Source organism: Pipistrellus hanaki, assembly GCF_964339955.1.
Source record: "Pipistrellus hanaki genome assembly, chromosome: 6".
In the NCBI taxonomy this organism is placed as follows: domain Eukaryota; kingdom Metazoa; phylum Chordata; class Mammalia; order Chiroptera; family Vespertilionidae; genus Pipistrellus; species Pipistrellus hanaki.
Genome location: NC_140508.1, coordinates 32325419 through 32349793, shown reverse-complemented (window position 1 = coordinate 32349793; position 24375 = coordinate 32325419). Strand labels below are relative to the sequence as shown.

At 55.5% G+C, this 24375-nt stretch overlaps 1 protein-coding gene across 7 annotated transcripts in view; it reads left to right on the top strand.

The window, feature by feature from the left end:
* LOC311624073 (tyrosine-protein phosphatase non-receptor type substrate 1-like) overlaps nucleotides 1–24375 on the top strand; it is a 46746-nt gene that overhangs the window by 16180 nt on the left and 6191 nt on the right. For 4 of the 7 annotated variants that reach the window (XM_084886897.1, XM_084886898.1, XM_084886902.1 and 1 more), the window contains 5 exons: nucleotides 5598–5954; nucleotides 12086–12406; nucleotides 12914–13237; nucleotides 15005–15115; nucleotides 18407–18431. In XM_084886897.1, coding sequence (XP_084743023.1) covers nucleotides 5598–5954; nucleotides 12086–12406; nucleotides 12914–13237; nucleotides 15005–15115; nucleotides 18407–18431 — 1138 coding nt within the window. The remainder of the gene's footprint in view (nucleotides 1–5597; nucleotides 5955–12085; nucleotides 12407–12913; nucleotides 13238–15004; nucleotides 15116–18406; nucleotides 18432–24375) is intronic. The other 3 variants (XM_084886899.1, XM_084886900.1, XM_084886903.1) reach the window with 2 other exon arrangements.

The following is a 24375-nucleotide window of genomic DNA, read 5'->3' as shown; positions in this document are numbered from 1 at the left end:
CACTGGTCTGGGAGGGGCTGGCTCTGGAGAGGCAGGGAGCACTGGTCTGGGAGGGGCTGGCTCTGGAGAGGCAGGGAGCACTGGTCTGGGAGGGGCTGGCTCTGGGGAGGCTGGCTCTGGGAGAGGCAGGGAGCACTGGTCTTGGAGGGGCTGGCTCTGGAGAGGCAGGGAGCACTGGTCTGGGAGGGGCTGGCTCTGGAGAGGCAGGGAGCACTGGTCTGGGAGGGGCTGGCTCTGGAGAGGCAGGGAGCACTGGTCTGGGAGAGGCTGGCTCTGGAGAGGCAGGGAGCACTGGTCTGGGAGGGGCTGGCTCTGGAGAGGCAGGGAGCACTGGTCTGGGAGAGGCTGGCTCTGGAGAGGCAGGGAGCACTGGTCTGGGAGGGGCTGGCTCTGGGAGAGGCTGGCTCTGGAGAGGCAGGGAGCACTGGTCTGGGAGAGGCTGGCTCTGGGCATCCACGTGCTTCCTCTTCGTTCTCTGCCTCGATGAGACAGGCGTCTGCAGGAATCATGTCCAGGCATCACAGTGGCCCCGTTTCTGTCCAGCAAGTTTCCGTTCTCAGTTGATTTGTTTTTCCCCATCAGAAAAGCACCCGTGCTTATTTTCTCACTCCTAATGAACATCGTCTTCATTTTTCCTTAGTCTCAAAAGCCGGGCATGAACACAGAAAACCATAGACACAAGCCCGCTGGTCCATTCTCAGCCCCCATCCTGCTTCATCGCACCCTCCCGGCCTGTTTGTGGAGGAGACGGGGCGGTGGGAGCAGCAGGTCGCGGGATGGGGTCAGAGACGGCCGCGGGAGGCACCTGTCTACGCGGCTGTGGTTCATCCCCAATGTAATCACTTGGTTTATTTCTCTAAAGTCTATCTTCTCTGCTCATGAGCAAGCTCCAGGAGGCCGGGGACAGAGCGATCCGTCCACAGCCCTTCGCCCAGGGCCCAGCGCACCGCAGATTCTAGTAATTCATCGCTGACCGCCCCGCGCTGTGGGCTCCCGCATCCTGTGGACACAGTTCCTCTTACAGCGAGCACACAGGGCAGGCACCACCCACTGTGCTGACTTCTCCATTAGAAAACTTGCTCACACGGTTTATTTCATTACGTTAGTGTTTTCCCCAGAGCAGCAGATGTTCACTGCAAGAGAAACAAAAAAAGAGGCAAAAAAGGCTTCAGTATATTGTTTACCATAGAGTAAAGAGAAAATGTGCCCATCTCGGTCCTATTTCCCAGTCATAACTCACCTCAACAGTACGGGATTTATCACTCTAGATCTTTTTCCCTAGACATGCAATCAGTCAGTCAGCCTGCAAATGTTTATTGAGCATCTACTATGTGCCATGCACTGTGCCAGGAAGTAGTGAACAAAACAGGCCAACTTCTTGGAGGGAAGGATCGGTCAAACAACACACATGTATGCAGCCTACATATTCCACACATAGATTTTCCTCATTACCAAGTGGGATGCTGTAAATATTCTTTAATATTCATCCAGTTTAGAAAGCCTGCAAAGTCCCCGGAACAGAAGGGAGAGAAAAGAGAAACCCATCGGCTTTAGATTCATGATCCGAAGGGAGAAGTGTTTTATAGCCTTGTACACCACCTTGCAGCTGTTGGTTTATATACAGATTTATTTTACGTTACGAAGTCATGAGCACACCCAGAGCATAGCTTTTTCCTTCTTTTTTTTTTTTTATTGCACCAGTAATGCAAACAGAACACATAAAAACAAAATCCCTTGTAAGACTAGAGCTCACAATTAATCACTGCTAATCTTTAATATCATATATCATTTTTCCCAAAACTGGAAGTTTGGGGTCACGCGGAAAATGTCACTCAGTAACTCCCTGTGAATTTCTAATACAGCTCCGGGTCGATAATTGAAATTGGACACCATCATTTTCGTGGCTATAGACTCGGTCATCACGTGGTGGGGGAGAGGTCCAACATCATGGAACCAGCCAGTCTCCTTTGCTTAGACAGTAGGGTATTTCCAGTTTTTCACTTTGGTCAAAACTGAATTAATGAAGCCAAAGGTTTACACACAGACTAGTAGCCTTACTTATCTGAGTCTGACTTTACATCGTTTTTATTCACTCATATTTTAACTACATCCAAATGTCGATCTCAGTTGTCCTTGATGGTATTCTGTGATCATTATTTTGTTTTTATACTTTCTTTGTTCTTTCTAAATGCTTTGCAACGAACAGGTTTTATTTGCATAATCACAACATCGCTTCAAATGATGCCATGCAGAAATGTCCAGGTTACCAACAGGCCACGGGATGATCGCTCTTTATAGCTACCGGCAATCCCATCGAGGGGACAGGCCACCATTCCCCGAACCACCCCCTTTCATTGACCCTTTGGGGTTTTCCCCAACTTTTCCAGGAACCCCACGTCAAACAGCTCCCACCCCTTTGGGGCATTCTGCCAAACTGATTTCCCAAAGGATGCTCCAGTCTCCACTCCCACCAGCAGCGTGTGAGAATGCCCGCCCAGCCGCCCTCCGCCCGGACGGGCGGCTCAGGCCCTGGACAGCCCCTCTCTCTGCCAGGAGGGCAGGAGAGGGCTTTGTTCGGGATGCCAGGATGGTGACCCCGGACCCAGAACCGCAGGAGTGGGTTTTAACAAGCCCGGTTCCCAGAACAGAAACCTGCAGAGAAAGAGAAAAGCAAGCGAGCAGGAAAAAAACTGCTGGAAAACACACACACATACACACACAGAGATTAAAATAATATTTGGCACTTACGTCGCGCTTTTAAAATTCTTCAAACGCTTTACAAACACCAGCTAATTAATTAAGCCGCTGAAATCTGGCTGCCATTGGTAGAGAGAACTTAAAAGGGGGCGGGGAGGGCGGCCCTCACACGGCTCCAGATTTCATTGCCGCCTGCCCGGGTGTGATTGCGCGCCTCCGACGGCAACACAGGAATAGACCTGCTCCGACACGCGCACGCCTGCTCTGCAGCCTCTCCCGCTCCCCCCGCTCCCCTCACAACCGCTGACTCACAGCCCGCGTGGGGTTGTGGATGAAGATAATAATAACTGCCATGGGCCACGGGCACCTTCTGTGGGCCAGGCACGGTCCCAGGCTCCAGGCTTGCCTGTCGCCGGGATATGCCTGTCGCAGCTCCATGAACAGATAAGGAAAGAGGCTGGGAGGGGTTTTTCCTGGGAGCAAGTACACCCACCCTTCCTTCGTTCATGCGTGCCCTCGACGTGTGTGTATGAGGGCCTGGTGTGTGTCAGACACGGTTCGTAGACAGGGGGTGGGAAAGAGACCCTTGTGGATCCTACGTCTTGCTGGGGGGTGGGAGGGCAATAGAAGCCGGAGAAAATCAGGAATATAAATAATACATCTGATCACAAGTTTCAGCAGCAAGCCCCCGCGTCCAGTGGTGTCCAGTCCTCCTCGTTATGGTGGGGCGGGTGGAGTGGAGGCCCAGGGAGTGGGGCCCAGCTGGCTAGGGGTGGGCCAGCTCCCCAGGCCTGCTGGTCCCAGCCTGTGCTGCCCCCCACCCCACCCCCACTGGCGGCATTTCCAGTTCCCCCAGTCTCCGTGCTGGAAGGCAGGCCCACTGGCATGTACCTGGCTGGCTGCTGTTGGCAGCTGCTGGTGCTGCCTCCTCTGTGTGCCTCTCACAACTGGCCCCAGCTACACCCCAGCCCCTGTGCTCTGTGGACTTGGGGTTCCTCCCCGTACCCGTGAGGGTCTGGCTGCCCTCAGGCTGCTGATGTGAGTCATGGCTCAGGTCTGGGACCATGGGAATGAGGGCTGGGACAACAGGCAGGGAGGGGCGAGAGGCCTGACCTGAGGCTCTGGGCTGCCTGCAGTGAGGGCGGATGGAGTCCCTGGCCTCCCTTCCCTGGGCTCCCTGCTCCTGCCTGTGGGGTGGTGCCAGGTCACTGGCTGGTGGGCAGATGCACAAAGTCTCCCTCCTGCCCGGCCAGAGGCAGAGGGGGCTGCTCGGGGCATCAGCTGACACCCTGTCTGATGCCCAAGGCCATGGTGGCCTAGGCCGGGGCAGGACAGGGTCACATGTGGGTGAGGGGAGCACCGGGCAGAGACCAGATCGTCTGCAGCTAGAAAGGCTGCCACCCTCCCCCCACCCCCTATTCTCTCTCTGCCTATCTCTGTGTCTCTGCAGTGTCAAGTTAATCTGTGTGTGTGTGTGTGTGTGTGTGTGTGTGTGTGTATGTATGTCTCCAAGGTCTTTAAGATCTGTCCTTTCTCCCCACCGCCACCTTCTTCCGGATCAGGGCCCTGGCTGCGACTTGCTCTGAGCACCTGTGGCCCTTCTCACAGCATCTTCACCTGCCTGTTCATCCTCCTGGCTGTGGCCTCCCCTCCACCCACATCTGTCCCCTGTGCCCCAGTTCTCTCCCATGTGGGGCTCAGGCCCCTCCACCCCCGGCCTCTAGGACTCCTTCCAGCTGACAAGCCTAGAGCCCTTGCAGCCTGACCATGCCCCCTCCTGTGGGCCCGCACCCTGGTCTGCAGGACCGTCAGCGCCACCAGCATACCAGCCTGGCGTGTTCCTTGTGCAATGACAGTAGCTTCCCCTGTGCCCAGCTTGGTGCTAAGTGACTTAAAGAGAGGGCTAGGGGAATCTTCATCTTATAGATGGAAACTAAGGCTCAATACCACTGGATAAGCTGGGTTACATGTAAGTAAATGGTGAGCCAGGCTTCAGACCAGATCAGATGGCTTCAAAGACCAGACACTTCCTTTTTTTTCCCTTTTTTTTTTAAAGGAGAAGGAGAGTTAGAAACATCAATGATGAGAGAGAATCATTGATCGGCTGCTTTCTGCACACCTCCACTGGGGATCAAGCCTGGGCCCAGATGTTCCTTTTGGCCCTGTCCTTGCCCAGGCCTGCTGGTTGGTCTGTGGAAACGGGGCCATATAACTGACAGATGGGGACACTGAGGCTCAGAGGATAATATAGGGGCAGTACTCACATCCACAGTGTAAAGTCCACTCACACGAGTCCCTGTTGGGACTTCTCGGTGGCCCAAGTGATGGCCAAGGTCACTCAGTCATAAGACCTGAGCTAAACCCACGACCTCCTATGTCACTGCTTCACAGCCTGCTCCAGCCCCAGCTGCTGAGTCTGGCTTCCCCCTGGTGGCTTGCTTCCTGGGCCAGGCCAGAACCCCTCCCCCCCCAAGCCCGCCTCCACACACACACACACACACACACACACACACACACACACACACACCATGTGCCACCACCTCTGAGATTGGCCCATGCTGTCCCCTCTGATAGGAACGCTGTGCCCCTTTCTTCCTGGTGAGTTCAGATTTGGATTCAGAGCCCAGCTCAGACATGACACTTCCAGGGAGGGCTCAGGTCTCAAACCCACTCTCTGTCACATCACTTAACTTCCCCTCTGTGCTTCAGTTTCCTCTTGTGTGACAAGCTCTCTTATTACAGGGTGGTGGTGAAGGTTACATGTATGATACATGCATGTGCTGGGCTGAAGGTCCGCTCAGGGTGTGCACTGGGTCGATGAAAGCTGTTGTTGATAAATACTGACCAAGCCTATAGGCTCCCATATGCTGAGTAAATAACTGCTCTGTGCTTCCCTCCAGGAGGGGCAGGTGAGGAGGAGCTGCAGGTGATTCAGCCTCAGACGCCAGTGTCGGTCGCAGCAGGAGAGACGGCCACTCTGAGCTGCACAGTGACCACCATATTCCCGGTGGGGCCCATCAGGTGGTTCAGAGGGACAGGGCCAGGCCCGGAGTTAGTCTATGATTTCAAAGGAGGCAACTTCCCCCGAGTAACAAAAGTTGCAGACACCACGAAGAGAAACAACACAGACTTTTCCATCCGCATCAGTAACATCACCCCAGCAGACACAGGGACCTACTACTGTGTGAAGTTCCAGAAAGGAGACAGTGGTGACAAGGAGTTCAAGTCTGGAGCAGGCACTCAGCTCAGCGTGAGTGGTGAGTACAGGGGGATCCTTTGTCTCTCTTGTGTGACAAGTCTGTAAGAACGACTTCCATCTTTGAACAAAAACTAAGGGTCAGGTGCGGAGGTGGGTGCTTATAGTCAGGATCTGATTCCTGGTCTGATTTCACCGTCTGCAGACCAGGGCAGCTGAGGCCTGGAGATGTCATGCTATTTGCTCAGGTACCACGGCTGGTCAGTGGTGGGGAAAGTCTGGAGCCCCCGCTGGTCTGGCTCCCCAGCCCAGGCCTTTCAATCCTGTCAGCCCCTTGGTTGTAGAGATGAGGGAACTGAAGGTCTGAGTGACTTGCCCATCACAAGGCCAGACCTCACCCACCTCCAGGGAGTTCTCCCCTCCATGTGTCCGAGGCTCCACCTTAGTGACACCTGCTGTGAGCCAGGCTCTGCGCTGGGCGCTGAGGCCGCTGCAGAACAAAGCAGGCAATGGCTCTTCTCTCAGGAAGCTCCGTTCTCTTCCCTCCAGTGGGAGGAACCTGCCAGGGCAGAGAGAGGGAGAATGTTCCCTTCATTTCACCCTCAGAAGCACCCTGTGGGAATTCCTGAGGCACAGACACGCTGTGGACGCTGCAGCCCTGGGGGAGGGGATGCCCAGAGGCTGGGCCTTCACTGTGGGTCTGTCCGACAAACCCCTCTATGCAGGGCCCCGGTCACACTGCCACTGAGGCTCCGAGCTGAGTGATCGCAGACTGACCCTCACAGGGAGCAGGCTCCCCGTGTGGAGACTTAGGAGTCATCCTGTAAGGCAGCAAACGTGCTCAGTTTGTGTCTTCTGCCAGAGGCCCGGGATCCCGAATCCTGGCTGTCAGCACCTTTAGACCCTCCTCCCAACCCTCCAGGCACAGAAGGCTCCTGAGGCCACGAGGTGACCGGCCCTCAGTCACACGGCCAGTTAGTGAGGGGACCATTCCAAGACCCCGTCTGATTCTAGGCAGGTTCCTTCCTGCCGGTTGTAGGACCCTCTCCCATGGAAGACCTGAGGCATAGTTGGTGCTGAATAAGAGCTAATTATACCAAACCATTGAGCAGGGAGCCAGAATCCTCCTTCCATTGTTTTCTCTAAGGTTCACATGCCCCTCACGTTCAGACACTGATCCTTCAGGTGATTGGGACCCCCTCCCTGTACCTCCAGCCACGTCGCCCCAAATCGAGCATCCACATCAGCACCTAGAGCTGCCCCTCCTCCACCAGCTGCCCCGGCTCCAGCCTGTGGAGACAGCACCGTTCCCTCACTGTCTCCTGTTGATGGGTGTGAGCTGTTCCCAGCCTTGGGCTATTCATGGGGATACCCTTGTCCACGTGTCACCCTATTCAACAGGGGGGTGCCCACAAGAAGAGCCATTGCTAGGTCACAGGGTGCGGGCCTTTTCATTTGGGGGGTATCACCAAGTTTCCGTCCTAGACATGGTGGCAACAGGGTCTCCCCACAACTCCTGGACACAGGCAGGGAAGGTGGCTTTATCCAGAATTTTCAGGAATTACCACTCTTCCCAATGGTGTGTCCGTTGCCTAGGCATCGCAGGTGTCAGTGGCTCCATCGCCACTCAGATCTGCTGCCTCCTGGGAGAGAGCTCTGCCCCTTCCCCATCTGCCTGCTCAGCGGTGCCCTGGCTGAGTGGGAGTGGTCGGGAGCCTCGTTTTCCTCGTGGCATTTACTCTGCAGCCAGCCCGGGGGCAGGGGCTCTCTGTTGGCCCCTTTGAGGGAGGAGGACACTGAGGCGCAGAGGGAGGACCTCACCGAGGAGCAGGTACAGAGGCTGAGATTGGACCCCAGGCAGCCTCACAGCCCTGCTTTCTGCCGCACCCTCTGTGCTGTCCAAGTGGAGGCGCTCCACACCTTTCTTGGTAAAATCTTGAATCGTTCTGCTCTTCCTCAGGAAGCGCTTTACAAACAGGTCCTGTGAAAGGGGCAGGCCGGCTTCACAGCCCACAGACGTGTACACAGCTGTCTCCCGATGCGCTGACCCTGTTCCAGCGACACGGCTCGGCACAGAGAAACATCCAGGAGGCCTTCGCTTCTGTGTGGTGTGTTCCTCACTGGGCAGCCGCAGGAGCAGCCGCAGGAGCCGCCGGGCAGAGCGGCCTGGATGGAGCAGAGACGGGTCGCTGAGCCCCAGCACCGCAGTGGGCAGCATCCCTGTCTCTGCAGACTGAGGGAGAGGAGGGGCATTTCCTAGAGGGCCCTGTGCCCAGTGAGCAGGAGTTCATATTCTAGAGCAGTGGTCGGCAAACTGTGGCTCAAGAGCCACATGCGGCTCTTTGGCCCCTTGAGTTTTTAGCAAAGGCCAGCTTAGGAGCACCCTAATTAAGTTAATAACAATGTACCGACCTGTATAGTTTAAGTTTAAAAAATTTGGCTCTCAAAAGAAATTTCAATGTCGTACTGTTGATATTTGGCTCTGTGGACTAATGAGTTTGCCGACCACTGGCCTAGACTCACAGCTAGGATCCCATTCCCCCATTTATTGCCACAGAGCCCCCGGCCTGGGCACTGGAGAGCACTCCTCCCTGCACTCCTTGAAGTCAGGAATCTCGGGGGGAGAGGAGGCTGGCAGTCAGTGTTGGGGTAAGGGTGAAGTGGCACACTTACTCTGTTGATGGGCATGAAGCCTGGAGCCACAGGAAATGCCCCTGGGACAGAGTGCTGGTGGAGGTGACAGCCCCTTCTCTTGTCTCGGCCATTTTCCCACCTGTAAGACGATAATAATCATGGAGTCCTTCTAGGAGAGGTGGAGGATTTGAGGTGCTCTGTCTGAATCACCCCAGCATGGAGTAGCACCCCTAAATCAGGTGCTATTTCATGGTGTGGCCTAGTTTCTTTTGCTGGGCCTCAGTTTCCTCACCTGCAGACAGTGGATGGTCTCACCACCACCCTTTTTGTGAGGATACAGTGAGCTGCTGAGAGCACAGACCCCCCAGTGGGCAGTGGTGTCACCCCTCCTCCCCCCCGCTGGGCACTCTTGGGCAAGTCTTTGTTTCCTCAGTTTCCCCATCTGTGAAGTGGTGACAGTCACAGCTCCCGCTCAGGGGTCTGTGAAGGTAGGAGAGGAAGGAAGTCATAGAGTGGTTCGGAGTGTCACTGAGGGTCAGTGCCCTGCGGGTGAGAGCATGGGCCAGCCCCCTGCATGAGCTCACATCCCAGCTCTGCCACTTCCCGGCTCTGTGACCTCTGACCCGTCACTCCCCACACTGCCTCGGTGTCCTCATCCCTCAGTGACAGCACTGACCTCACAGAGCAGCTCCGAGGCCTGAGTGAATACGCGTCAGGTGCTTAGAGCAGGGCCTGGCACGTAGTAAATGTTCAGTGCACATCGTGTGACAGCTGTGCACATGTCAGCCCATTGTGTGACAGCTGTGTACATGTCAGCCCAACATGAGATGCACACGTCTGATGTGAGCTGTGATATGCCAAAGCCACGGGCCCTGGGACAGGTCACTTTCCTCCTCTGGCCTCAGTATAAACGGGCTTCAAGGTGGGATTCAGTGCCTTTCGCTCTGGCTGCTCATAAGAACCACCTGGGAACCTGGTCCCTCGTCCCTGTCTCCACCCTAGGAAGTCTGACTTAATTGCCTGGCCCCTGAGCTGATAACTCCCAGAGGATGCTAATGCAGAGCCAGGCAGAGAGCCTGAGCTAGGTGCTCTCTGAGGCCTCAGGAAACCTTGCATCACCCCCCTCCCCACCCCTGACAAAGGTGCCCCCTCCCTGCTGCTGGGGCTGAGAGAACAGCAGCTTTGGGGGTGCAGGTGCCTCAGGGAAGCATGTGCCCGTGACAGCTCCTCGGAGGCCCAAGAAAATGAGCCCGACTGGAATGGCAGGGACACCTCTTACGGCTCAAGCCTGGGCTGGGAGTGGCACCCTGCCCTCTCCACCCCAGGGAGGGGCCGCCCCGCACCCTGTTCAGATCCAAGCTCCATTGCTGGGGACACCTGAGTGTCTAAACAGAGTCGGAATCCCCTCAGTTACCCCTGCTCAGCCCGAGCCCTGCCTGCCCCAGCACACCCAAACACCTCTGACAAAACCCGTCCTCCCTTTTTGCAAAATGCTTCCTGCTTCTGTAAAGAGCTAACCTGGAGGGAAACGCCTGTGATCTCGTGTGTTTTGAAAGTCATTTTGCCAAACTTGTTTCCTGAGGGGATCGTTACACAAAGAGGGAGAGAACCATAATTTGGTGGTTTCTCTGCTTTTTCCAGCGGAGTTTTGCACAGCAGCTGCGGGGAGCAGGATTTGAGACCTTTCTTGGTGTGTCTGCTATGCTTTTGTCTTGCAGTCTTACTGCCTGAAGAACAAATAGGGCCCGGCCAGGGTGGCTCAGCCGGTGGTTCAGCTTCGACCTCTGAACCAGGAAGTCATGGTTTGATCTGCTCCATCCCCAGTGTGGGGCGTGCAGGAGGCAGCTGATCAATGATTCTCTCTCATCATTGATGTTTCTCTCTCTCTCTCTCTCTCTCTCTCTCTCTCTCTCTCTCTCTCTCCTTTTTCTCTTCATTCCTCTCTGAAATCAATAAAAATATATATATTTAAAAAACACACACAAATAGGTAGTTTCAGAACTAGTAAGGCCAGGTCTTATGATAACAATGGTAGGTGTTATTTATTAAGCACCTACTGTACAGGGGTGGGCAAAAGTAGGTTTGCTTTTTGTTTATATGGAAAATAATACAATAATTAACAAGAATGTAAGAATAAGCTCTGTGTTTTGCCCGCCCCCGTATGCCAGGCTGTGTGACAGACATCCTCACCCCCCTTACCAGGGTGGTGTTCTCGGCCACTCAGTACAGAGCCAGACCCTGAGGCTCAAGGATGAAGAACCGAGATGCTAAAACTAACCGGTCCTGTGAGCAGTGAGATGACCCTGGCTTTCCTCCCTGTGCCCTTGACCAGCCGGGTCCTCGCTCAGCCTCATCCCCTAAGTGAGACCACGCAGGGCCTGCCTTCAGGGCGGCGGGAAAAGGAGGGGCTGAGGGCACAGAGGGACCCGCCGGCATCAGGATGCCAGCTTTTCTCAATAAACAGTCACCGATCCCAGCATATCTAGGGGCGTCCGGGCCGCTGGTGCTTTTACCACTTGATTCAAGTGACACTCCCTTATCTATGTCCTCAAACGTTGGATGAGTTTCAGGAAGCAAGTTAGATATTTACAGGTGCAAGTACTTGTTAATATGTGCTGTCTGCCCGCGGTGAGCGAAGGGGCTGGGTAAGAACTCCCAGTGGCCCTTACACAGGGAGAGACGGCTCTCGCTTTTGTCCCTGGTGTGGATGCCTTCAGGACTCAGGAGTCCCGCCCACTCCGAGGCCCGTGTCTGTGCCTCATCTAATATAATACCGATTAAGACATGAACCCCCTTCAGCGTTCTCAGCACTCGGTGATCTGTGTGTTCACACCCAAGAGAAGAACCCAAGTTCAGAAAAAAAAAAAAAAAAAAAATCCCATTGTCTTCTCCCTGTCAAACTCGGGGATTGGCCCAGATGAGATAGAGCCCGCTGGAATACTGGTGGAACGAAGGAGAAGTATGGAGTGACTCGTAAACACCCGAAGGGCGAGCTCTGGATAAACATCAAGTTCAAAACGGACCTGTGTTTCTTTATTTTTGTGAAGCATCTTCTGTTTTGCTCAGAGCAAAAATGCTTCCACTGCCTGAGGTACCCCTCCCGGCAGTCCGGGAAGGAGAAGCCTGCTGCCCCATTTCACAGCTGGGAGCTGGGACGCTCCCTGGCCAGCTGGGGTCCAGCTGTCACGGGGTCCTGCGACCCCACTGCTTCCTCTGCGTTTCCATCTGGGACGGTCCAGGGGAGGCCGGCTGGGAGGGTTACTGTGAAGAGTGAGACGGCTCAGTAATTGTGTCCCTGGCCCAGCAGGCGGGACGTCACCTGGGGAGGAAAGAAGGTGACTTTGAACACAAGCCTGGGTTTGCTTGTTGGCCCTGCCCCTCCCTCAGGGGACCTGAGTGTCGTCCCCCCAAGTACGATGAGGATGATGACACCCCGGAATTAATAGAAGGATTAAAAAACAGACAGTATATGAGAAGAAGGTTTTGACAGTGTCGAATCCTTACTGTTAGTGGTGATATTCACAATCATATTCGTTGTTCATGATGTTCCTTTTACAGCCAAACCCTCTCCCCCTGTGGTATCGGGCCCCACGGGCAGGTGGCTGCCTGGGCAGACAGTGAACTACACCTGCAAGTCCCACGGCTTCTCCCCAAAAAGCATCGACCTGAAATGGTACAAGGATGGGAATGAGTTGCCAGACTCCCAGACCACCGTGGACCCAGAGGGAGACAGCCCTTCCTACAGCATCTCCAGCACCGCCAGGGTGCTGCTCGCCCCGAGGGATGTTCGCTCCCAGGTCATCTGTCAGGTGACCCACGACACCCTAAAGGGGGACCCGCCTCTTCGTGGGACTGCCAACCTCTCTGAGGCCATCCGAGGTAGATGCCCTCACACCCAGCCCAAACCCACACCTGGCCCCTGGCCCTTTGCTCCAGAGTTTGATTTTCCTAGAATCTAATTCCTCAAGTCCTGCCCTTCACCAGGCACCTGGAAGTGCCCATCACTCACCCCGTCTAATGGCAGCTGTCCGGTGCACACCCACCACTGTTCTTGGTACTTTCACCTACTTTACCAATAGCAGCTCCAGTAACTGCGCACCTACTATAAGCCCAGCTCCCATGTGCTTGGCGATTTCATTTGTTTTCCTATAATTACAATGCCCCGCTGCATGCGGGCTATGCCTTTTCACTTCAATCCTGTTACTCTCACCGGAGCTGCGAGGCCCTGAGCATCTACTGTGTGCAGGCTCCTGTGCTTAGTGACTTCATCCCTATGAATGAGCACCTGCCCTGTGAGACACCGTCCTGTGGTGGGGGAGCTGAGGGCGGAGCCTCCTCCGAGGTCTGTGTCCCACGAGGTCAGAGCTGTGCCCTGTGCTGTTTCAGTGCCGCCCACCGTGGAGGTCACCCAGCGCACGGTGTCAGAGAAGCAGAAGAACGTCACCTGCCTGGTGAGGAACTTCTACCCCCAGCGCCTGCAGCTGACCTGGCTGGAGAACGGAAACACATCCCGAACAGAAAAGGCCTCGACCCTCACAGAGAACCAGGACGGGACCTTCAGCTGGAGGAGCTGGCTCCTGGTGAACCTGTCTGCCCACAGGGAGGGTGCGAAGCTCACCTGCCAGGTGGAGCATGACGGGCAGCCGGCGGTCACCAAAATCGTCACCGTGGAGGCCCTGGCTCCCCAGAAGGGCACAGATGAACCCGCTGGTGAGGCCCCACTTTAACTGACCCAGCTCTGACTAACGTTCACCTTTACTTTTACTGTTACAAGTAGTAATGCATGCTTATTACAGAATAACCTAGAAGTCTATAGGTAGGAAGGGGCCTTTTGAAGTGAGCTCCCCTCCCCACACCCCACACTCCACCGTCACCACTGGTAAGAGTTTGGCACCCGCCTTGATGGGTCTTTTCACATCAGTGTACATTGAGAAAGGGAAGAGCGAGGGAGGGTGGGAGGCCACCACAGAGCCTGCCTCTTGCTTTCTTCTCACAGCCATGTCGGCCCCTGCCTGCTCCTGGCTCTGTCTGACCTCTGCCTGGTCCTCTGGCTGCCATTGCACCCCTGCCCCCTAGGGGGCGGGGCGGGCCTTCCAGAGGGGTGTGGCTTCTGTCCATGTCAGCTGCTGCAGTCCATGTCCTGTGCATGCTGTGTTACATGTGCAGCTCTCTCTCTGGGGCCCTTTCCCAAAGGGCATCTCCGGGTCCGAGCGCGTGCGCACTGAAGAGGCTGGGAATGCTGCCGCCTCCTGGGAGAGTCGAAGGTCTCAGCACCCCTCCTGCATGTTGGCGTGCGTCTCCCTCCTTCACAACGGCAGCACCCAGTTGGCGCTTCGGTGCCAGCGTGGACTGTTCCCTCGTTAGCATGGCTGTGCCCTGGACACAGCAGACCCTTTGAGTGGGTTAGAATAAAGGCCATTGCTTTCGTTTGTGAGTCCTTCAAGGGGCCAGAGAGCTCCAGGGAAGGCTGGGGCCCTGTCAGGGTACCCTTAGGTGTCACCCATGCCTGCTTCTCAGAGGGTGAGGCCTGCCCTCGGAGCAGCACCTGTCCCAGACCTGCTGGGGGACCTCGGACGAGTCAGTACCTCTCTCTCTGGGCCTCCGACTGCTCCGGGCAGTGCCCAAGGAGAGGAGCTGTGACCCTGGCTCGGAGTCCCAGCTGCTAGGAATCCCGGGCACCGCAGCTTCAGGGCCTGGCCCACAGCCCAGCACATAGTAGGCTTTAGAAAGGAGGAAAGAGTGAGTTGGTTGGTTGGTTGGTTGGTTGGTTAGTTGCTGATTAATCCTCAGGGTCATCCAACGTGGTAGAAATTATTCTTGGCCTCAGTAACACAAGAGGAAGCCGGTATGTGGAGGTTTAGGTGACCGGCTCAAGGTCACACACTAGGGGCACGGATTTGAACCCATGTTTCTGCAGCTCAGCCCTGCTCCCGACTACCCACAGTGCTCCAGTGCAGGTTCCCTCCCTGTGCCCGGGGCCCGCCAGGTCCTAGTTTCCTTCAGTGTCTGGGTTCAGAGCCCCTCTGCCTGGGTCCCGGTCACCCATCAGTGGGCAGCCCCTGAGAGGCCGTCACCTGCAAGCGGCCGTTCCTCCGTCCCCATTGTGGTTCAGAGGCTGAACGGGGCTGTGTAGCTCCCATGGCCTCGGTGGCCACTGGTTCGGGCCGATGCGGAGAACAGGCTGTGCTCTTCGGGAGAGAGGTGTCTGCCCCCGCCCGGCAGCCCGGGTTCCCCCACGGCTGCAGCACCACGCAGTCTCCCCCGGCATCCCGGCATCGCTTGTGTGTTCCCGTGGTTGACCCGTGTGGGAACGTGTGTGTGGAGCCATGAACGTGCCCGGGAGGCACGAAACGTCTGAGAAGACCCAGCCCGATGCTCTCCGAGAATGGGCCCGAGCAGGGGTGCAGAGAGGCGGTGGGTGGCGCTTCTCTGGTTCTCACTGGCGTGCCTGAAGCCTCTCCTCTGCCTTGTCTCCAGGTGACGGAAAGGGCTCGAAAGGTATCTTCATTGCGGTGGGCGTGGTGTGTGCCCTGCTGGTGGTCCTGCTGATGGCCGCCCTCTATCTCCTGCGAGTCCGACAGAAGAAAGGTGGGTGCCTTCCCTGCCGCTTCCCCGGGAGTCTGCCCCGGGCTGTCCTTTCCAGCGGGGGAGGCCGCAGGAGGGCATTGGGCGACGCCCAGGGGCAGTTCCTTCCTGGAACGAGATAGGAGTCCAGGGGGAGCAGTGCCAGCTGGGGTGACACCCTCACCCCGCGGGCCTGGGTGGGCCTGGGTGGATCCTTCCCGGGGCCTTCCCCTCGTGGCTGCAAGACGGCATCTCTGCTCCAGTCCATGCCTCCTCAGGGCACCTCTGCGAGGTGGGAAACGGAGCTGCAGGGTGGGGAGAGGGTCTCAGAGAGCAAGTAATATCCCCAGGAACCCCCGGCCAACGTTTGCTTTCCTCTTACCTGTCCAGTGACATGCCCATCCCCCAGGCAGGAGGCTGGAAGAGGGTAGGGGTCACAGCAGCACCCACCTCCAAGGCCGTTGGGAGGATGGAGTGGGTGATATATATAAAAGTTGGGAGCGTACCTGGCACACAGCAAGTGCTCAATAAATGTTACCTCCTGTCATCAGCATGAAACATGAGCCGCCTCCCTGGGAAACCACCCTCCCGGGGGCAGGAGGGGACATGGTGTCGTGTGTGTGTGTGTGTGTGTGTGTGTGTGTGTGTGTGTGGTTGTGTCGCTCCTGTCATGGCAAGGCCTCTGCCTTTGGAGTTAAGACAAACCAGGGCCGTTATAGGTTCCAAGCAATCAGTTTGGCCTCCAGGAGTCTCTGTTTGCTCACCTGCAAAATGGGTGCAGCAATGCCTATGTTGAAGGATAGTTATGCAACCAAAGAGGCTCGTGTGAAATAACAGCTCTGGCACATTCTCAGGCCTCAAAAAACGCAAGTTCTCTTTTCTGCTCTCGAAGGAGACAAGTTTAAGCCGGTGTTTCTGAAACTTATTTGACTACAAGTGATAGAAATGCATTTTATATGTCAGCCTGACACATGCGCGCCCCACAGATGAAATTAGAACTGTGATATTTTCTTTTTTGTCAGAGTCTATCCTAAGTTCTCTGCAAAGTACTGGTGGCGAACTACCACGTACCACGTACCACGTGCCACGTGCGGGCTCAGCTGGAGTTGTCAGTCACATGCCTCTTCTGCAGCCTCCCCGTTGCCCCTCCCTCCTGGGCTGGCTGGAAGACTTAGCAATGAGTACTGCCGGAGCCTTAAGCTCCCGGTCCAGGAGGCTAGAGTCAGGCCCATGTCTCTGGGATCTGGAGGAGCTTCTGCCAGTGATCTGCCCAGGGGTTTCCCTAGAGTTCCTGGGAAGCCCTCACAGGAAGGACCCCCTGCCCACCGCAGGGACAAGCCAGGCCATTGAGGGGAGAGCTCACAGTGGCTGTTAGGGACATCCCAGCCCTTCGCCTAGAGACCGTGGTCGGCAAACCACGGCTCTCGAGCCACATGCAGCTCTTTGGCCGCTGGAGTGTGGCTCTTCCACAACATACCACAGGCTGGGAGAGTCTATTTTGAAGAAGTGGCGTTAGAAGAAGTTTAAGTTTAAAAAATGTGGCTCTCCAAAGAAATTTCAATTGTTGTACTGTTGATATCTGGCTCTGTGGACTAATGAGTTTGCTGACCACTGGTCTAGACTCTAGAGTAGGGGTGTCGAACTCAATCAGAGAAGGGGCCAAAATCTAAAATCCAGCCTAAATCGCGGGCCGAATGGTTTACTGAACAGTCATAAACTGACAATGTCATAAACTGACAGCGGAGTGCAGTGATGACAGCGCGGTGCGGGCCACATTGCAAGGCCTGGCGGGCTGGATTTGGCCCGCGGGCCTTGTGTTTGACACGTGTGCTCTAGAGCCTCCTCCCTGGGCACCGTGTCACTCCTGGCACACCCTAGCCCATTACTGGGAGCTTAGGCATCAGCGACCGGGTGCTCCGGAGGAGGAGCGGCAGTTTGGAGAGCTGTAGACATGTATGCTGGCCACCCAGACCTGGGTGGTGGGTCCATATTGCAGAGCCCAGCTCTCAAACATACGCTCCAGTGACAGTGACAAGTAGCACTCGCACAGCCCATCTCATGTGTCAGGGACTGTGCTTGCCACAGTCTTCTGCAGTGGTGGTATTAAACCCATTTTACAGGTGAGGAAACTGAGGCACGGGTAAGTTGTAAGACTTGCTCGGGGCCTCCCAACTGGCAAGCGGTGGGGCCAGGATTCAAGCCTTGGCCGCGGACTCTAGGGACCACGCTGCACATCACTTTCGCTTTAATGAGATGCTCCTTCCCCCTCATTGGTCCCTGGAAAGATCCACCCATCTTCTACCTCAGTACAGTGAGGTGTCTTCCTTTCTATTCTACCAGTTACCATTCATCCGTGTGTCACTCCACCTCCTCTGTGTAAAATGGGGGTGATCGGTCATTGGACTCCCCTGAGACGTCTCATGTCCTAGTGCTCGGCAGCCCATCAGCCTCCATTCAGATGTCAGATGCTGGGCTGCAGCCTTCCCACTGCTACCCGCTCACCTAAAACCCACTGCCGGCCCAGGCCCCGAGCATTAACCCAGCAGTGAGGGCGGCTGCATTGTGGCAGCCTCCAGCCTGCCGACACGAGGGGCAGAGCACATTTGCGTGTGCATGTTGCTTTTTAATTACAATTTTGCAGTGAGATTCGAGTCAAATGGTGGCTGAACCCCAGCGGCTTCTCGGTGGGATGCCCCATAGCACAGGTTTAAAAACCTCTGAACCAGATGGACTCTTTCTGTCCTCCCAAGATCCTTTTCGGGGAAAGGTGACATGGAAATACGTGAACGCCCAGCCCAGTCCTGTGAGTCAGAGAGCTGAAATCCAAGCTCAGGGAGAAAGGGCCCGTCCAGGCCCACACAGCGAGCGAGCGAGCTGGTGGCAGCAGAGGGATTCGCACCTGCTCCCCGGCTCACAGGCCTGCTAGGATCTGTTCTCCAGCAGGGAGCGGCCACGGCTCGGACCCAGGCTTGATGCAGGGTCTCGGGTGAGGAGTGTGGCAAAGTGCAGACCAGGGGCTAGTGCAGGTGGCCCCTCCAGGCTGAAGGCTGCTTTGGGTTCTGACCTTTGGCAATTCCCAGAGGTGAGAAAGCAGGAAGGCCCAGCTCCTGGTTTCCCCCAATGGAAGATACTGGGCCACCCCACTGGGGTGAGCGCGGGGTTTCCTATGGTGGGGAGGATATGATCTCAACAGTTTCTCCCAGGGTCCCTGGAGCCAAATGTTTGCCCTCCCCTTCCCCAGAAACAACAACAACAAAAAACAACAAAGTATGTTTCTAGGTTAAATAACTGGCTTTTATTTCTTTTCTCTTGCAGCCAAGGGCTCCACTTCTTCCACAAGGTAAGCACATCCCTGGGCTGGGAGGCTTCTGTTGTTTGACAGCCCCAAACCGAAAAGCAGAGTCCACACCAGCTGAACCCCCAGCTCTGCCAGCCAGCCTTTCTGTCCTTGCTCTGGAAGTGCCTCACGCCAGGCCCATCTTAATTACCGATCCCGGGGGACTGGCGGGGACTTCCACAGACAAGCAGACTCCGATGAAATCCTGTTTGGACGGTGGCAGGAGCACAGTGCAAACACACCACCCAGACCCGAGTTGTATACTTTGCTCTTTCCTTCGCTCATTAAATATTTATTAAGTGCTCTGCACGGGTGGCCCTGGGGACACGGGGTGAGCATGACAGAAAGCATCTGTCCATCCTGAAGCCCGCGCCCTGGTCAGAGGCTAAGGTGATGGCATTGTGTCACAAATGGTGTCTTAGTTTGTTGATTCATGTTTTCAATGATTCTTCCTGAGTCCCTACTATGTGCCGGCTCAGGTTTGGGTGCTGGAGATATAGCAGTGAACAAACATCGGTCCAGACTTGCCATGGCCAGTGTTGTTCAGTGGGTAGAGTCCAAGTTCTAACCTCTGAAGGGTCACAGGTTCAATTTCTATTCAAGGGCATGGACCTGGGTTGCAGGTTCGATCCCTGTGTGTGGGAGCAACCAATCAATGTGTCTCTCTCACATCGGAGCCTGACTCTCCCTCTCCCTCTCCCTCTCCCTCTCCCTCTCCCTCTCCCTCTCCCTCTCCCTCTCCCTCTCCCTCTCCCTCTCCCTCTCCCTCTCCCTCTCTGCCTTCCACTTTCTCTAAAAATCAAAGGCAGAAAAGTGTGTGTGTATATATATGTGTGTGTGTGTGTGTGTGTGTGTGTGTGTGTGTGTGTGTACCCATCCTTGAATGAATATTACCAAAAAAATAATCAGTCCAGACCCAAATGGGGTTCGCACACCAGTGAGAGCAGCCGCAGTAAGCATAGAGGTAAATGATATGTAATGCCATGTGACAAATCAGACAGAGCAGAGGGACGGAGATTTATGGCAGTCCATCTTAGGCAGGAGGAGGGCCTCCTCGGAAGATGTGAGCAGGTTCTGAGCCGGGGAGCCATGAAGCAGAAGTGGCAGAGGGGTGTGCAGGGGAGACAGCCGGTGTGGCCAAGGCCCGAGGTGGGAGGTGACGAGCGGCCCAGAACAGGCCTGTGCGCTGGGGCAGAGGAAGGAGGGGAAGGCGGGAGATGAGCTCAGGGAGGTGCCGGCCCACAGGCTCTTAGCCGAGGCCCATGCAGCCACATGTGCTACTCATCCAGGCTTTCCAGCTCTAGGGAGGCCCCCCACGTTCGCCCCAGCAGAATAGAAGCAGCACGCCACAATCTACTACGTGAATGTACCGGCTTGGGAATATAATCTGCACTAAGAGCAACAAATAAAAACTATAAATAGTTTCATGTTTAGGTCAGGTTTTGCCACCAAATGGGTTTTGCAAGTATTTTGCTTTTGTAGAGCTGTGTGGATTTCAGAATTAAAGAGCAGGACCTGAGGGTCTGAAGGGGAGGCCAGTGGTCTAGGGCTGTGGCCTCTAGGACCTGGGGTTTTACTCCCAGGGGAAATGAGGAGCCATAGGAGGGAGATGATCTGACTTGTTTGAAAAGGATCACCTTGAGTGTCCTGTGGGCACCCAGCCACAGGGGGTGAGTGTGGAGGCAGAGAGGTGACTTCTGCAGTGGTCCAAGCAGATGGCGGCCTTGCCCAAGGTGGTGGGATGGGCTGGGAAATGGTAGATGCTGGATACTTTTTGGAGGTACAGCTCAGAGGACTGGCTGATGGATTAGATGTAGAGTCAAGGATGATTCCAAGGTTGGGGGGTGATGGGGGTGCTGTGTGTGTGTGTGTGTGTGTGTGTGTGTGTGCGCACCAAGTATACTCTTTTGCAAGGCCAAGACTTGGCTTCCATCCTTTGCCTAAAAACCTTTAGTGGCTCTCCTGGTCATCAAGATAGTCCAGGTGCCTAACTGAGGCCCTCAAATCCCTCATGGTCCAGCCCGTGCTGACACGGACAGTGTCACTTCTGGCCACGCCCCAGTGTTTCATTCTGTGGCTCAGCCAGGCCGCACTCCCTTCTCTCCTCCCTCAGGCTTCCCTCTCTCCAGGTTGAGCTCCCCCACCCCTGCTCACTCACCACCCAGGGTCTCCACAATCCCAGAGGGCATCAGAGGGGGTTCTGTGAATGGCACTCACTGGAGTTGTGCGACGCGGAAGCTAGAGTGGGCACCTTCCTTTCACCCGGCTACTTCCTGCTCTTCCTCTGGGCTCAGCGAGGGCATGATCTCCTCCAGGATGGGGAGCCCCTCCTGGGAACTCTCCTGGTGCCCCTGTATCGACACCCTGACGAGCTCAAACCATCCCTGCACGTGGCCCCAGATTGTAACCCATCCCTCCTGAGGGCAGCAGGCTCACTTCCCTCATGTTCGGTGCCGGCCATGGCACCGGGCCGAGAATGGAATAGGTGCCCGGCAAAGGTTTGTCAGATGAACAAGTGAATGAATGAATGAATGAATGCCACCCTCACCCTCTGCAGCAGTCTCCATCTCCTCCTATGAATCCCTAAAACTCTACCCTCCGTGGCCTCACGACCCAAAATATGAAATTATCTCTCTTTTTTGTTTTTGTTTTTGTTTTCATTGTTGTCATTATTTTTGATTTGTCTTGTCTCCCCAATTAGACAGTAAGTTCTGGGAGAAAAAGGCAATGCCAATAATAATAATAATAATGACAACAGCATCAGCAGCTAATGTATTTTGAGCCCTCCCTGGGACCCAGGAACCGATCTATGCCTTTGTCAGTCTTAGCCCAAAGGTGATTTTAATGATCGCAAAAAGCCCTGTGATTTACTGTTATCCCTTGTAATTGAGCCGTGGTTCTCAGGCTCGGGTGTGCAGCAGGTCCTCCGGAGGGCTTGTTAGCTAACACACACACTCCCGGCCCCGCCCCCAGAGCGTCTACTGCAGAACGCGTGTTTCTGACAAGTTCTCAGGTGGTGCTCTTGCTGCGGCTCCCGAGCCAGACCCTGGGAACCCCCGTTCAGAAGGCTGTTATTGTCCCCGTGTGTGGGTGAGGGAGCTGAGGCTCAGAGAGGTCAGGTGACCTTCCCAAGGTCCCACAGCTCGGGAGGGCCGGCGCCTGGATGCCCTCCCCCTGTCCCCACGCCGGAGCTGACGCTCTTTGTCTGCGCCAGTGCTCTGGCTGCCGGTTTCTCCTTCCCCAGAGAAGCCAGCCGTTCCTGCCTGTTTTTTATTTTTCCATCAGGAGCCTGCCCAGGGAGCCGGCAGATCGCTTGCTCCCTTTCATCCCTGTCTAAACCAAAGCAATCGCTGGCGAGCCGTAATGGTGGTTTCCCGTGTAGCGGCCGCTTCCGCTGGGCTGGCTGGCATCAGACGCTTTCCAGAGCACGGTGGCGTGGGTAGCACTGTGCGCCACAGGGAGGTGCCACGGGGGGTGCCGCCGCTTTGAGCTCAAAGCGCCCCTCGGGCTGCAGAGCCGCCGGTGGAGGGACTGGCGATGCCCACCTTCCCGGGTTAGGAGCCGCACAGGCAGAGCGCTGTCTGTAATCTTCCCCAGATCTGACGGCACAATGTGGCTGCTCCCTTAATTGGGCACCGGGGTTCGTGCAGTTGGCCATTTGTTCACTTGTCAGACATTCACCGCGTTTATTCTTGGAATACGCAGGGCTTCCCTGATTCTTTCATTTATTCCTCTTACCGAGCCCAGCTCAGTGCCAGGCCTTAAGCTGGGAGACTGCAAAGGGGAGCAAAAATGACACGAAGGCCCAGTTTCATGGCACTTTTGATCCAGTGGAACAGATGTTAATTGATGGATGGATGGATGGATGGATGGATTCATTCATTCATTCATTCATTCCTCAAACATTTACTGCACGCTAATGACTCACCAGCCCATTACTGGGAGCCAGGGCTCCAGTGGGGAATCAGATGGGCCTAGTCCATGCTTGCCTGGAGACCACTGTGCATTGGGAGGCAGGTGATCAAATAAGCCGGGAGGTTACTACACAGTGTGATGCAGGTGCTGATTAAATAAAATAAAGCTGGGCTCAGAGCAGAGCAGGGGTGGGTGTGGTGGGTGATCAGGGAAGGCTTCTCTGAGGAGGTGACATCTACAGGAAAGCTGGAGAATGGGAAGTCACCAGCCATGAGGTTATCTGGGACAATAGTGGGCCTGGCAGAAGGAACAGCTAGTGCCCAGAGCCCGAGACGGGAGCAGTTGGAGACGTTCATGACTATGGAGCGGGCCAGGGCAGCTGGAGTGGAGTGAGCCAGGGGAGAGAGATGGGCGGTGGCGGGCAGGCCAGGCGGGCCTCACCAGAGAGGGTACTCACCGCAGGGTTGAGGGCTTTGAGCAGAAACATGACAAAACATCCTCCATGCATTTTTACATGTGGATGATCGCTGGGCTTTTATACATATATAGATGCCAGTTTCACCATATTTCCCCCAGCACCAAGTGTTATGCAGAGTTGGGAATGGAAGCAGGAACACAGGGACGAGGCACCTCGGGAATCTGGGGAGCTGGGGGCAGAGGTGATGGAGCACGTGGGTCTGATATGTATTGTGGGGGCTGAGTGAACAAGCCTTATATGGCGTAGACGCTGGTTGTAAGAAGGAGAGAGGAGGCTCGGGGGGGCTCCCACCTCTTTAGCCCGAGCACGGGGGTGAGGGAGAGCAGCACGGCTCACGGAGGCAGGAGAGGCTGGAGGAGAGGCAGACACTCACACACACCAAGGAAAACGTCCTCCGATCTGAAGTGCTGCTCCGGAAGAAAGGAGCCCCGTGTTCCGAGAGGAGTCGGGGGACTCAGTGGAAGTCTCCCAGGGAAAGGACTACTTCAAGCAGGGATTGAGGGAAGAGAAGGAGTGAACTAGGTGAAGAGGCAGGGAAGACTGTGCAAAGGCCCTGGGGCAGTCTGACTGGAATTCATTCCCAGTCACTTTGGAGCACTTTCTGAGCATCCCATCTGGGAAGGAAGCACGACAGGCAGGCAGATAGACACATACACCGCACAGGAACCTACATAAGGAGGTTTGAAATTGCCATCAGGCTCAACCCAGTCAGCCTGAGGACTTGACTCCACAGTGGAGTCTTAATGATACACGAGTTAACAACAAAAAAAAAGTGGCTAAGAAGGTCATTCAGGGATGTTGCTGTTGACCCCTAGAGTGTGTCTTATCAAGTAGCCCTCTCGAAATATTTGGAGGGTGGGTAGTGGGGAAGTGAGGACAGGGGAATGAATGAGTCCTGGGGTGAGGGGTCAGTAGGGGCCAGACCACATGTGGCTTATGAGCAGGGTGAGGAGTTGGACTTGGACCAGAGACATTGGGAGCCCCAGAGGGTTGGAAGCAGGTGGGACGTGGAAAGAGCTGCATGACCTTCCCTACCAGACACTGTCCCTGCTCCTGGAGGGTCGTTTCTGTGGGCAGGTGAGGCCCATCATGCCCAGGACGCTTTCTGACATTATCCAGGCTCACATCCCCAGCGTGTGGCCTGAGAATGAGCTAAGCACTCATGCTAAATCCATGGCTAACCCCGCAGCCAAGCCCCATTGCCCTCTTCTGACATTATCCAGGCTCACATCCCCAGCGTGTGGCCTGAGAATGTATGCCGCTCCTGCGGAACCAGTGGCTCTGACTTGCTCACCACCTTGACCGTGACCCTGCAGTGAGCCAGGCCATGGCCTCCAATTACAGAATCAAGCGCATGAATGGCTTCTTTGATTAACCAGGACACTTGATCCTTCCCTCGTCTTCTTTTTTTGAATCCTCACTGGAGGATATTTTTTCCATTGATTTTAGAGAGTGGAAGGGAGGGGGAGGGTAGAAGAGGAAAGGGAGAGAGAAACATGGATGCGAGAGACCCACATTAATTGGTTGAGGCCTCCCACGTGCCCCCGTCCCACA